General features: G+C 45.3%; 2 protein-coding genes across 4 annotated transcripts in view; one reads left to right on the top strand and one right to left on the bottom strand.

The window, feature by feature from the left end:
- Positions 1-4,676, top strand: part of LOC142183384 (kinesin-like protein KIF21A) — a 17,808-nt gene extending 13,132 nt beyond the window's left edge. The window contains exons 12-14 of one of the 2 annotated variants that reach the window (XM_075258460.1): positions 2,597-2,765; positions 3,270-3,347; positions 4,512-4,676. In XM_075258460.1, the coding sequence (XP_075114561.1) occupies positions 2,597-2,765; positions 3,270-3,347; positions 4,512-4,599 (335 nt within the window). In that variant the 3' untranslated portion in view covers positions 4,600-4,676. Of the gene's footprint in view, positions 1-2,596; positions 2,766-3,269; positions 3,353-4,511 lie in introns of both variants that reach the window. The other variant, XM_075258459.1, reaches the window with a different exon arrangement.
- PIANP (PILR alpha associated neural protein) overlaps positions 4,626-15,340 on the bottom strand; it is a 24,846-nt gene continuing 14,131 nt past the window's right edge. For both annotated transcript variants that reach the window (XM_075258462.1, XM_075258461.1), the window contains exons 5-6: positions 13,614-13,796; positions 4,626-5,149 (exon numbers count right to left, since the gene is read on the bottom strand). In XM_075258462.1, coding sequence (XP_075114563.1) covers positions 5,128-5,149; positions 13,614-13,796 — 205 coding nt within the window. In that variant the 3' untranslated portion in view covers positions 4,626-5,127. The remainder of the gene's footprint in view (positions 5,150-13,613; positions 13,797-15,340) is intronic.

Below are 15,340 nucleotides of genomic sequence, written 5' to 3'. Positions count from 1 at the left end.
TCCTATGTACAAGAATATAACTACTATAATACTACTCCTATGTACAAGAATATAACTACTATAATACTGGGCCTATGTACAAGAATATAACTTCTATAATACTACCTCCTATGTACAAGAATATAACTACTATAATACTACTCCTATGTACAAGAATATAACTACTATAATACTACTCCTATGTACAAGAATATAACTACTATAATACTACCTCCTATGTACAAGAATATAACTACTATAATACTACTCCTATGTACAAGAATATAACTACTATAATACTACCTCCTATGTACAAGAATATAACTACTATAATACTACCTCCTATGTACAAGAATATAACTACTATAATACTACTCCTATGTACAAGAATATAACTACTATAATACTACTCCTATGTACAAGAATATAACTACTATAATACTACCTCCTATGTACAAGAATATAACTACTATAATACTACTCCTATGTACAAGAATATAACTACTATAATACTGCTCCTATGTACAAGAATATAACTACTATAATACTGCGCCTATGTACAAGAATATAACTACTATAATACTACTCCTATGTACAAGAATATAACTACTATAATGCTAATAAATATATAGTATTATAATACTGCCCACTGTGGACATTTGGTACATACAGCAGTTACATGATGTTTCTTGCACATGCAGTTATATTTCGGTATTACATAGATGTTTGTACCTTTCTCTTCTCTCGCCTCTGTATAACTATCCGGTCTCTGTAGGATATTTGATTGGTGCGAGGCGGACATCACTTCATTTTCTGATAGCAGCATATTTCAGTTAAACAGCTCGTGCAGTGTCAGGCGGTGTAATTTATCCCGTCGCCGGCTCACAGTGTAACCTGCATTATGTAGGTCGGACTACAAGATCATTAAATGATTGTTTTATTGAGCTCAGGCGGAAAATTACAAATGGAGCTGAAATCATTCACGGCTCAGGTGTTTTATTGAACGTTGCAGAAAAAGCACTAAAAGTAATGTGCGGCTTTACCATAAGGAGCGGCATGCGATGTGGCGGGGATATAACGCAGCCCGCAACAAGAATTGTCTGCTGCCGAAGCATTCTCATTCATTTATGTACGGTAAAATGAGCCTTTACATGGGGGCGGGAGGTGATCGCCGTCTTAGTACAATACACAGGGAGGTTTCGCGTCACCCAAAGACGTCTGCAGAGCTTTATACAGAGAGGTCGGGAAAAACAACCTGTAAGGGAATGGATCGCTGGAATGTAACAGCAGCACAGAGGATTTCAGGAGATGAGTGGCCGGGTCCTGGTAAAGAAAGTGACCTGTCCACTAGTCTGGTTATATTATTAGAACAAAGACTGCATGTGAGTGACTGGGGTAATGGAAGTTGTAGGGTGCCCAGCAGCACAGAGGATTTCAGCATTGTAGCTGGATTCATTCTTCACCTGTACACACCACGAGGAGCAGCTGCAGCAGCCGTCCCGGCCATTATTTCCTCTGTTATTCCATTACCTTTCCCGCTGGCTGTTTTGCTAATTTGCAGTAATTGGCAGCCCTCGGCGCCCGCGCTCACGTACATCGCCGTATCCCAGACGTGGCGTCTCGGGAGCCATCATACAAAATTAACTTTTTCTTCTATGAAGATGAGAAAATGATTGCAGCAGGTAGAAAATGGGGCCGGAGCGGCGTTGTCAGAGCGAGGCGACCACCTATCTGACATCCACCACCATCAGGGTGGGGAAACGGTTCTGCAGATTTAAAGGGAAACTCCTGAGAAAACCATATCCACCTTGTAGGTACTCCTTTATAATCCCCAGGGACACTGAATAGTAAAATATCATCCAGAATGAAGCAGGTGACAACCACAAGTCATCCTAGCTCATTGTGTTCTGCTGTTGTCACTGAACCTCCCCCATTGCTAACCAATCCTCTCTTTCCTTCCTTCAGTAGGGCGGAGTTTGCGGCTTCCTGTAGATGATGCCCACCAATCATCTGCAGTAGGGCGGAGTTTGTACACTGCCTATGATAAAGATGATCTTTTACCACCCCCACTAACTCCAGCTCCTTCCATAGCTGGCCCTCCACTGATTCCGGCGCAGTTGGAATTTTTTCTCTAGCCCCCATCGTTCCCGAGAAATCCGTGCGGTTAGATTTGTTGTGCGATATTAAACTAGACTCCCTAATGACAAGTGGGTGGTGTCCGGTATGAGCAGGCATTTGGGGGGGGGGGGGGGGGGTGAGAGGTCATCTACTATACTATCTGAGGTCAGATACTATCCGCATCTGATTGGATAATGTCAGAGAGCTCAGAATCTCACCCCGTCCCTGCTCCTGCCTGATAACACCCACTTGTCATTAGGGAGTCTAGTTAGCATATCAGAAACCAATAGTAAGTACATTGATTGCTCCAGAACCGTGCAGGCTAGAGAAAAAATTCCAACTGTTCCGGAATCAGAGAGGAGGAGCCTATTAAAGGATGACATGATTTTGGGTTAGTGCAGATGGGGATTGGTTCCCTTGAAGGCTTGCCCTCAACCCCTATGATCCAGCATCGCCAGATTACTTACCCATCCTCCCTGATTTCTCACCTCTTTTGCAGTCCGCAACGTGGAATCCGGCAAATATCTGTGCACGGTGTCCTGTCCTGATGTGTCGCGGCTCTTGTGTCTGGCAGTTTCCGGCAATTCCGATGGGTTGTGCCGATGGGTGACAGGAGGGAGGGAACTGCTGCTGTGGGAGGAGCTTCCAAGAGGCGGAGCATTGGACAGGTGAGTCCCTGTATAGCTACATGTGAAGCGTACAGCTACGGTATATAACCGAGGCGCCACGCGCCTCGTAACTGTGCAGAGTAGTACATCCTAGGACTCGCTTTGGCGATATTTTACCGCCGCGTAGAATGTGCGTTTTTTTTTTTTATTTTTACTGGATGGCGGCCGAGTCTCTGGTGATAATTTATTCACAGATGTGGAAGAAAGTCATTAAGCACAGCAATTTTTCACGCTGAAAAATCTCTAATTTGATTGGAAAATGTGTTTAACCCCTTAGGGACGCAGCTATTTTGGGATTTAAACCTCATCTCCATATTTCAGTGTCAGAATTATTTAATTTTTTCCATTGACGTCATCTTAGAGACCATGTTTAATGCATGAAATAGCGCCACACCTGTCCATGGGTTGGAAGTGGTACTGCAGTTTGCCTTAATTGATTTGAATGGGACTGAGCTGCACTACATGACCTGCACCATGTCTGATGTTTCCTCTTATTTCTCTTAGACCCGCCGTGCAGGTTCGGTTCTGTCCAGAGTTTCTACTTCCTGCTCCAGACAGTGAGTCAGATGATGATGATGATGATGAAGGTAAGGAGACCTGGATTCGTGACACTTAAAGGGGTTGTCCAGGGCAGGTTGTGGCCTTTTCTTACCAGCGCAGCGCCATACATTGTATAGTGGCTGTACTTGGTATTGCAGCCAAGCCCCATTCATTTAAATGGGACTGAGCTCCAACAAGGCCGTGTGACAATAGACGTGAATGGGTTAACCCTCGTGCGGATCCGCAGCCAAGATCTGAATGTTTTTGGATTTCTGCTGTGGATCCTTTTGCAAAGACACATTGGATTTGCCATAAGTCAGGCCTCTATTGTGGTACTACAACTCCCAGCATGGCACGGGTTCTGTCATTGTGGCATGTTGGGGCCAACTCCGGGTCATGTGATTGGAGGCGGCACCTGAGAGGCTCCGCCTTCTCTCTGTTCTATTACCTGCACAATGGCGCCTGCTTTACTATAACGGTCTAGTTTGCCGGCGCCGTAGTACAGGTAATTTACAGAGGGCGGAGCCAAGCAAAGTTCAGGTCACATGACCCAGAGTCAGACTGGCCCAGAAATAGGTGAAACTTAATTGCTAGATCGCCCCTTTAAGGGATTTTCAAGAAATGTCAAATCAATATCTAATCGGTGGGGGTCCAGTAATGTGCACAGGGTCTGACAGGACATGAGGTTAACCCTGCGATGTCCGCCTCTAAAGGACCAGTCCACTTAATGTCTGTCTGATGACAATCTAGTGCTCCCTGTTATCAGCCAGGCAGTGACCTATATCATATCTCCTAATCCGATGTTATACTCTGATACATAATACCAGAATGGATATAATCCAATATATTATAAGTAATATATTATAAGTAATATTCATGATAAAACAGCGCCACCCTGGTCCATGGGTTGCATTTGGTATTACAAGTCAGCTGTAATACCTGCAGTACCCTATATAGCCTGAGGGCTGGTGTGGCGCTGTTATTGGAATAATCAGATTTTTTCACATTATTGGATGCTTTAGATAATAAAACAGCGCCACCCCTGTCTTTGGGATCTTTCTGGTATTACAGCTCAGCTCTGGTTTGGCTGTAGTACCAGATACAACCTATAAGCAGGTGTGGCGCTGTTTATTCCCCTACCCGCGCTGTGTACATAGGTCACATCCTTGGCTTACCGTACATTCACTTGTCACCGTGTTCTATTCCAGAGGAGGATCTGTGGGACGCGGACGCGGAGGCCGAACCGTCGGTGGCGCAGGCAGGTCCTGGCTGGGGGCGCTGTGTACTGATGTAAGCGAGGAGAAGCCGCCGTCTACACGATACACTCAAAATTACCTTTATTAAAAATAAAACTGTGATCGAAACCCTGAAGATGAGCGGAGACTTTACACGTAGTATTGGTGCGGATGGAGACATTCACAGCACATACGTGTGGAGGGAGGGGTTAAGCCCTTGGTGATGACATGTTAACAGTCATACATGCGATCATACGTACATAGATAGATATAGAAATATATAGAAGGGTGTTATTACACAGAGGTTCCTGGTCATGGGCGGCCCCGGATCACTAAGTATGTGCGCCCATGCTTACATACATGTATCATACAGTAACATACAGCCCTATGGCTCGGGGGAGGGGCTACTCCTGGCTAGGTCAGCTCGGCTTCCATTGACCGGTTGCTTCCGACGCTCGGCTCCTCTCAAGCACTTGTGTATTTGGGGTGCGGAGGTTTATAAATGTGGGGGTGTATACCGCCACCTGCCATCAGGTCAGTTCCTGTTAGAATTTCCTGCCGTGTCCACCGTCGCTATCACAGCGCCATCACATGGTCACCACGGGGATCCTGAGGGAAGTGAAAAGAAGGTCATAATATAAAAATCCTAGTCTGGGAAAGCTGGGTGACTATCCATGGGGCTGCAATTAAAACACACGCACACGAGCCGTCACCCAGCTTTCCTAGACCCCCGAATGGTAAACCTGCCTATATACATCCTGCACAAGCAGATATAGCATTCAGAATGCTGCATGAGCTCAGTCACCTGTTGTCACCCAGCTTTCCCAGAAGCTGATAGAAAATGTAATCCAATAGATTTTAGGTTTAAGACATGAAGCCCCTCCCCCTTTTTTAACAATTTACAATAACCCCGCCCTATTTTTGGTGCATTTCATGGAATATTCCTGCAGAAGGTATCGCTCCCCATGTCTACTGTGGTCATGTCTGATACGGCCGCCACGTGTAGCGGAGATGGAGATGAGTCATTGATCTGCGGTTCGGCTGCCATTAGTATACGGCATGAATGGAGACGCCCGCTGTATACTAATGGCCGCGGATCACTGACTGAATCATCCGATTGATTCTCACATAGAGTCGTCATTCTGACAACAGGGGCCCCTATAATGTACCTTCTTCTATAATTCTCAAGTCAAAGCCCCCCCCCCTGCACGATAATGAGTCATCCACTGCCAAGTCACATGGCCAGAGCAGCCAATCACTGCGCGTCACTATGGGTAACATGATACCAAGGCAGCCTATGTAAGGCTGGTCCTGGTCATGTGATTCGGGACTGGTCCACATGTCATTGTCCAGCGGGGGCTCCTGAGCCTAGAAATGGAACCAAGTTTTAGAGAGTGGAAGCTGACCATTCCTTTCTCCTGAAACACTCTGTGCTGCTGTCTCATTGGTTTAGTGTTCCCAGGCATATAAAAGCTATATATGAACTGAGGCGGGCGGTCTCCTCACGTGTGTGTATATAGATATATACTGTATACGTTTAGTATAACAATCCCGGATTTGATATTTTCCTCACTTGCAGCGGTGAAGGTGACCGGTGAGGTAAGTCCATCCCGCTATAATCCCACACTGACTGTCATAAGTGTCATCTGACCTGTCGGGGTAGTCGCTGCCCATGAGGGGACATGTCCAGCGCTGTCAGCCCTCTCTGATATCCTGTCAGCGGCTGCAGATTAATCAATCTATATATGGCGTACGACTGACAGATACAGCGACACCGGGGATGTGACCGAAATAGCAATGGCCGCCGCAGGAACTTTCAAGACTTTATGCAATTTTATCAAAAAGGGAAGCAAGCTGCCATTTTGTGTATTCACTGTCCCTGCTCCGGTGCCTGTGATTTCTTGTACACTGACACGGTCCTTGCTCCGGTGCCCGTGATTACTTGTAACCTGACACGGTCCTTTCTCCGATGCCTGTGATTACTTGTAATCTGACACGGTCCTTTCTCCGATGCCTGTGATTACTTGTAACCTGACACTGTCCCTGCTGCGGTGCCTGTGATTACTTGTAACCTGACACTATCCTTGCTCCGGTGCCTGTGATTACTTGTAACCTGACACGGTCCTTTCTCCGGTGCTTGTGATTACTTGTAACCTGACACTGTGCCTGCTCCGGTGCCTGTGATGACTTGTAACCTGACACGGTCCTTTCTCCGATGCCTGTGATTACTTGTAATCTGACACGGTCCTTTCTCCGGAGCCTGTGATTACTTGTAACCTGACACTGTCCTTTCTCCGATGCCTGTGATTTCTTGTAATCTGACACGGTCCTTTCTCCGGAGCCTGTGATTACTTGTAACCTGACACTGTCCCTGCTCAGGTGCCTGTGATTACTTGTAACCTGACACTGTCCTTGCTCCGGTGCCTGTGATTACTTGTAACCTGACACGGTCCTTTCTCCGGAGCCTGTGATTACTTGTAACCTGACACTGTCCTTGCTCCGGTGCCTGTGATTACTTGTAACCTGACACTGTCCTTACTCTGGTGCCCGTTATTACTTGTAACCTGACACCGTCCTTGCTCCGGTGCCTGTGATTACTTGTAACCTGACACTGTCCTTACTCCGGTGCCTGTGATTACTTGTAACCTGACACTGTCCTTACTCCGGTGCTTGTGATTACTTGTAACCTGACACTGTCCTTACTCCGGTGCCTGTGATTACTTGTAACCTGACACTGTCCTTACTCCGGTGCCTGTGATTACTTGTAACCTGACACTGTCCTTACTCCGGTGCCTGTGATTACTTGTAACCTGACACTGTCCTTACTCTGGTGCCCGTTATTACTTGTAACCTGACACCGTCCTTGCTCCGGTGCCTGTGATTACTTGTAACCTGACACTGTCCTTACTCTGGTGCCCATTATTACTTGTAACCTGACACCGTCCTTGCTCCGGTGCCTGTGATTACTTGTAACCTGACACTGTCCTTGCTCTGATGCCTGTGATTACTTGTAACCTGACACCGTCCTTGCTCCGGTGCTTGTGATTACTTGTAACCTGACACTGTCCTTGCTCCAGTGCCAGTGATTACTGTAGTTTTCTAGGCTCTATGTCTTCCTCCTTACGTGACCCTTGGGCCAGATCCTCAGCCGCTTCTAACAGTGTATATGAGATCTCCATAAAGATCAAATTTTTAAGTTTCGTTTCATAATTTACCTGCAGTGAACGAGCTAAATGTCTCATTTCCCATCTGAATTTATGACCGCAGGTAAGATACCACGCTCTGTAAACCGCTGGATATCAAACCTCAGCGCAATTCTCCAGATTACCTGTAGGTGTCACTAGTGGCAGCAGCACAGACTCCAGATACTTACTGTGTAAGGTGCCAGAATTAATTCGCTATAAACGTTCCGTTAAACAATCAGTCATAAATTATAACGCTCTGAGAACCCAATCTTATTACACATTTTATGGCACAAGTTATAGGTGTGAAGAGAATTACTTCAAGGGAAACGGAAAATTTGTAGTTCTGCTGCAAAATGAGAGCCGGAGCTAAAAGTATGGCTGTATACACAGTCGCAGGCTACACGGGCAGGACAGACATAGTATAATGTGCAGTGTATTAGCTATATAGGGGGGGGGGGTCATGTGGCTGCACTGCACCTGGAGTACATCTGCCTCCAGCCAGTACTGTGCAGAATAGTGAGTGCAGCTCTGGGGTATAATACAGGATAAGTAATGTAATGTATGTACACAGTGACTGCACCAGCAGAATAGTGAGCACAGCTCTGGAGTATAATACAGGATAAGTAATGTAATGTATGTACACAGTGACAGTACCCGCAGAATAGTGAGTGCAGCTCTGGAGTATAATACAGGATAAGTAATGTAATGTATGTACACAGTGACAGTACCCGCAGAATAGTGAGCGCAGCTCTGGAGTATAATACAGGATAAGTAATGTAATGTATGTACACAGTGACAGTACCCGCAGAATAGTGAGTGCAGCTCTGGAGTATAATACAGGATAAGTAATGTAATGTATGTACACAGTGACTGTACCAGCAGAATAGTGAGCGCAGCTCTGGAGTATAATACAGGATAAGTAATGTAATGTATGTACACAGTGACTGTACCAGCAGAATAGTGAGCGCAGCTCTGGGGTATAATACAGGATAAGTAATGTAATGTATGTACACAGTGACTGCACCAGCAGAATAGTGAGCGCAGCTCTGGGGTATAATCCTATTAATATTATAAATGTGAAAGTTTGTGAGTTTGGATGTTTGTAGGTTTGTGTGTTCGGATGTTTGTTAGTCAATCACGCAAAACCCGCTCGACCGATTTGGCAGAAATTTTCCACAAACATAGTTAATACACCCCATTGCGCAATAGGCTACTTTTCGTCACAATAGCGCACATACGTTTTTCCCAAGACCCCCACAAACCCCAAACTCACACCACCATCTCTGCAATCTCACACACTTTGGACCATAGCAAGCCCCAAAATTCATATTGCCCTCTACAGCCTCGCCCCTAACCCCACACAATCACATATACATATACTTTACCACTTTGCCCCTCACCTTAACGATACTCCAGGAGGCGCTCTATAACGCTCCGGAGCAGCCATGTTTGCCGACCCCCACCGATCTGACAATCCGCGACACCGCCCACCCATGTCAATACCCCTAGGCGGTCTAATAAATGCAAAAAAAAAAGTTTAAAAAAAAAGTAAAAAAAATATTAAAAACAAACAAAAAAAAAAGGATTAAAAATTCAAATCACCCCCCTTTCCCTAGAACACATATAAAAGTAGTTAAAAACTGTGAAACACATACATGTTCGGTATCCCCACGTCCGAAATTGCCCGCTCTGCAAAGCTATACAAATATTTTTCCTGTTCGGTAAACGCCGTAGCGGGAAAAATGGTCAAAAGTGCCAAACCGCCGTTTTTTCACTGTTTTGATTCTGATAAAAATTTGAATAAAAAGTGATCAAAGCAATAACATTTCCCGAAAATGGTAGAACTACAAAGTACACCCGGCCCCGCAAAAAAAAGACGCCATATACATCCCCATACACGCACGTATAAAAAAGTTACGGCTGTCGGAATATGGCGACTTTTCAAAAAAAAATTTTTTTAACAGTTTTGGATTTGTTTTTAAGGGGTCAAAATGTAACTAAAACCATATAAATTTGGTATCCCCGTAATCGTAACGAAACACAGAATACAGGGGACAGGTCATTTTGGTTGCACAGTGAACGCCGTAAAACCAAAGCCCGTAAGAAAGTCGCAGAAATGCATTTTTTCTTGAAATCCACCCCATTTTGAATTTTTTCCCTGCTTCCCAGTTCATTATATAGAATAATTAATGGTGGCATCATGAAGAAAAAATTGTCCCGCAAAAATTAAGACCTCATATGGCTCTGGGAGCGGAGAAATAAAAAAGTTATGGGGTTTAGAAGGAGGGGAGTCAAAAACGAAAAACGAAAATCAAAAAATGCCATCGGCGGGAAAGGGTTAACTTCAAATCCCTCTGTCCCAAAGTCACTATGTAAAGTTTCTCACAACACCGTATATATAGCAGCTCTAATACAAAGTAACTGCAACACAAAAGTCTCACGTATTCTCTGAATTACAGAAACAACAAGATACAAAGTTACATTTCATATCCCATCCCTTATACACAGTACGAAAACCTTACCCACCCCTGTATATACCCACTGCTACAATCACCGCAGACCAAGTCGCGGGTACCAGCTAGTACAGGATAAGTAATGTAATGTATGTACACAGTGACTGTACCAGCAGAATAGTGAGCGCAGCTCTGGGGTATAATACAGGATAAGTAATGTAATGTATGTACACAGTGACTGCACCAGCAGAATAGTGAGCGCAGCTCTGGGGTATAATACAGGATAAGTAATGTAATGTATGTACACAGTGACTGTACCAGCAGAATAGTGAGCACAGCTCTGGAGTATAATACAGGATAAGTAATGTAATGTATGTACACAGTGACTGCACCAGCAGAATAGTGAGCGCAGCTCTGGAGTATAATACAGGATAAGTAATGTAATGTATGTACACAGTGACTGTACCAGCAGAATAGTGAGCGCAGCTCTGGAGTATAATACAGGATAAGTAATGTATGTACACAGTGACTGTACCAGCAGAATAGTGAGCGCAGCTCTGGGGTATAATACAGGATAAGTAATGTAATGTATGTACACAGTGACTGCACCAGCAGAATAGTGAGCGCAGCTCTGGAGTATAATACAGGATAAGTAATGTAATGTATGTACACAGTGACTGCACCAGCAGAATAGTGAGCGCAGCTCTGGGGTATAATACAGGATAAGTAACGTAATGTATATACACAGTGACTGCACCAGCAGAATAGTGAGCGCAGCTCTGGGGTATAATACAGGATAAGTAACGTAATGTATGTACACAGTGACTGCACCAGCAGAATAGTGAGCGCAGCTCTGGAGTATAATACAGGATAAGTAACGTAATGTATGTACACAGTGACTGCACTAGCAGAATAGTGAGCGCAGCTCTGGAGTATAATACAGGATAAGTAATGTAATGTATGTACACATTGACTGCACCAGCAGAATAGTGAGCGCAGCTCTGGAGTATAATACAGGATAAGTAATGTAATGTATGTACACAGTGACTGCACCAGCAGAATAGTGAGCGCAGCTCTGCAGTATAATACAGGATAAGTAATGTAATGTATGTACACAGTGACTGTACCAGCAGAATAGTGAGCGCAGCTCTGGAGTATAATACAGGATAAGTAATGTATGTACACAGTGACTGTACCAGCAGAATAGTGAGCGCAGCTCTGGGGTATAATACAGGATAAGTAATGTAATGTATGTACACAGTGACTGCACCAGCAGAATAGTGAGCGCAGCTCTGGAGTATAATACAGGATAAGTAATGTAATGTATGTACACAGTGACTGCACCAGCAGAATAGTGAGCGCAGCTCTGGAGTATAATACAGAATAAGTAATGTAATGTATGTACACAGTGACTGTACCAGCAGAATAGTGAGCGCAGCTCTGGAGTATAATACAGGATAAGTAATGTAATGTATGTACACAGTGACTGCACCAGCAGAATAGTGAGCGCAGCTCTGGAGTATAATACAGGATAAGTAATGTAATGTATGTACACAGTGACTGTACCAGCAGAATAGTGAGCGCAGCTCTGGAGTATAATACAGGATAAGTAATGTAATGTATGTACACAGTGACTGCACCAGCAGAATAGTGAGCGCAGCTCTGGGGTATAATACAGGATAAGTAACGTAATGTATGTACACAGTGACTGCACCAGCAGAATAGTGAGCGCAGCTCTGGAGTATAATACAGGATAAGTAACGTAATGTATGTACACAGTGACTGCACCAGCAGAATAGTGAGCGCAGCTCTGGAGTATAATACAGGATAAGTAATGTAATGTATGTACACAGTGACTGCACCAGCAGAATAGTGAGCGCAGCTCTGGAGTATAATACAGGATAAGTAATGTAATGTATGTACACAGTGACTGCACCAGCAGAATAGTGAGCGCAGCTCTGGAGTATTATACAGGATGAGTGATATACTAGATGTATTTCTATGTTGGGTATATATATATATATATATATATATATATATATATATATATATATATATATATTAGTGTTTGGCTGTGGAGATATTTCATTCTACAGTCTTGTTGGTTATTTGCTATACTCCCCGATCCTATATAGTAATATACTGTACACTCGCTATATCTGCACATTTGGGATTAGTCTGTGACATCCCATCACACTGTATTGAGTCGCTGTTATGTGACAGCCGTTCTCTCCTCCTTGCACTAATCTCACAGGCTCTGTACAATCATCTTGTCTCAGGCTGCAGTATTGTAAGATACAGGAAGAAATAAAGGAGCAGATCTCTGACCACTAGTCAGCAGGGACTGGACACTATCAACTGTTCATTAAACAAGTGGCTACTACAAACAGAATATATGAGCCACTGGGTCACCAGGAGAAGGATATAGCGACACTCAACTACCCGAAACAAAATAGTGGTCCACCAGGGACACAGCACTGAATCACAGGGCCACCAGAAACTGAATACTGTAATAGCTATCCACCAGGAATATGATACTGTACTGTTGGGCCACAAAAATGGGGATAGTAGCCACTGGGAACACAATACCATACTGCTGGGCAAAAACATCTTAATGGACGACCAGGAACAGGATACTGTACCACTAGGCCACCAGGGTCAGAACATGCATCAGTAGATAACCAGAATAGTAGGCCACCAGGATCATTATACAGTAGTACTGGACCACCAGGGACAATACTGTACCACTAGGCCACCAGGATCATTATACAGTAGTACTGGACCACCAGGGACAATACTGTACCACTAGGCCACCAGGATCATTATACAGTAGTACTGGACCACCAGGGACAATACTGTACCACTAGGCCACCAGGATCATTATACAGTAGTACTGGACCACCAGGGACAATACTGTAACACTAGGCCACCAGGATCATTATACAGTAGTACTGGACCACCAGGGACAATACTGTACCACTAGGCCACCAGGATCATTATACAGTAGTACTGGACCACCAGGGACAATACTGTACCACTAGGCCACCAGGATCATTATACAGTAGTACTGGACCACCAGGGACAATACTGTACCACTAGGCCACCAGGATCATTATACAGTAGTACTGGACCACCAGGGACAATACTGTAACACTAGGCCACCAGGATCATTATACAGTAGTACTGGACCACCAGGGACAATACTGTAACACTAGGCCACCAGGAACATAATACAGTAGTACTAGACCCACCAGGGACAATACTGTACCACTAGGCCACCAGGGACAGAGCACGAAGGACAATCAGAAGTATAGGACTGTACAACAGGGTGAAATTCATACCAGTCTCGCCGTGCTGTGCCCGTTCCTTGCGGTACTACTGAGCACCCGGATTTAGTGGGACACTAGAGGGCACTGACTGACAGACGTTTCTTACTTGCTTGTCCTGCAGGGGACGCTCCGCTCATCCAGGCTAGTTTTGAAGTCTCCGAGCTTTAGAGGGTGAAGCCCAGGAATGTCTGTGTCAGGCGAGAGGTCAGTGAGCGGCTGTAGGCTTCCTTCCTCCGGTAATGCGCAGCGTTCGTTCCGGTGACGTCTCCGTTTCTGTCTCCGCTCACAGCTAAAGGGAAGAGATGAGAGGATTAGTGTGAAATACAATAGAGACAACACGTATGGATCATATACATCATAAGACGACCAATATGGCTGACCGTGTAGCCCCCTTAAAGGGAGTGTCACCAGACTCTATCACCCCAGCCCTGCAGATAGATAGGTTACTGTCACCAGACCCAGCATATCACCCCAGCCCTGCAGATAGATAGGTTACTGTCACCAGAACCAGCATATCACCCCAGTCCTGCAGATAGATAGGTTACTGTCACCAGAACCAGCATATCACCCCAGCCCTGCAGATAGATAGGTTACTGTCACCAGAACCAGCATATCACCCCAGTCCTGCAGATAGATAGGTTACTGTCACCAGAACCAGCATATCACCCCAGCCCTGCAGATAGATAGGTTACTGTCACCAGACCCAGCATATCACCCCAGCCCTGCAGATAGATAGGTTACTGTCACCAGACCCCAGCATATCACCCCAGCACTGCAGATAGATAGGTTACTGTCACCAGAACCAGCATATCACCCCAGCACTGCAGATAGATAGGTTACTGTCACCAGAACCAGCATATCACCCCAGCACTGCAGATAGATAGGTTACTGTCACCAGAACCAGCATATCACCCCAGCACTGCAGATAGATAGGTTACTGTCACCAGAACCAGCATATCACCCCAGCACTGCAGATAGATAGGTTACTGTCACCAGAACCAGCATATCACCCCAGCCCTGCAGATAGATAGGTTACTGTCACCAGAACCAGCATATCACCCCAGCCCTGCAGATAGATAGGTTACTGTCACCAGAACCAGTATATCACCCCAGCCCTGCAGATAGATAGGTTACTGTCACCAGAACCAGTATATCACCCCAGCCCTGCAGATAGATAGGTTACTGTCACCAGAACCAGCATATCACCCCAGCCCTGCAGATAGATAGGTTAGTGTCACCAGAACCAGTATATCACCCCAGCCCTGCAGATAGATAGGTTAGTGTCACCAGATCCAGCATATCACCCCAGCCCTGCAGATAGATAGGTTAGTGACACCAGACCCAGCATATCACCCCGGCCCTGCAGATAGATAGGTTACTGTCACCAGACCCCAGCATATCACCCCAGCCCTGCAGATAGATAGGTTACTGTCACCAAAACCAGCATATCACCCCAGCCCTGCAGATAGATAGGTTAGTGTCACCAGAACCAGTATATCACCCCAGCCCTGCAGATAGATAGGTTAGTGTCACCAGAACCAGTATATCACCCCAGCCCTGCAGATAGATAGGTTAGTGTCACCAGACCCAGCATATCACCCCAGCCCTGCAGATAGATAGGTTACTGTCACCAGATCCAGCATATCACCCCAGCCCTGCAGATAGATAGGTTACTGTCACCAGACCCAGCATATCACCCCAGCCCTGCAGATAGATAGGTTACTGTCACCAGATCCAGTATATCACCCCAGCCCTGCAGATAGATAGGTTACTGTGCCAGACCCAGCATATCACCCCAGTCCTGCAGATAGATAGGTTACTGTCACCAGATCC

The sequence above is a fragment of the Leptodactylus fuscus genome, chromosome 10, assembly GCF_031893055.1.
Source record: "Leptodactylus fuscus isolate aLepFus1 chromosome 10, aLepFus1.hap2, whole genome shotgun sequence".
In the NCBI taxonomy this organism is placed as follows: Eukaryota; Metazoa; Chordata; class Amphibia; order Anura; family Leptodactylidae; genus Leptodactylus; species Leptodactylus fuscus.
The sequence above is the reverse complement of the archived record's forward strand: the minus strand, read 5'-3'. Positions and strand labels throughout refer to the sequence as shown.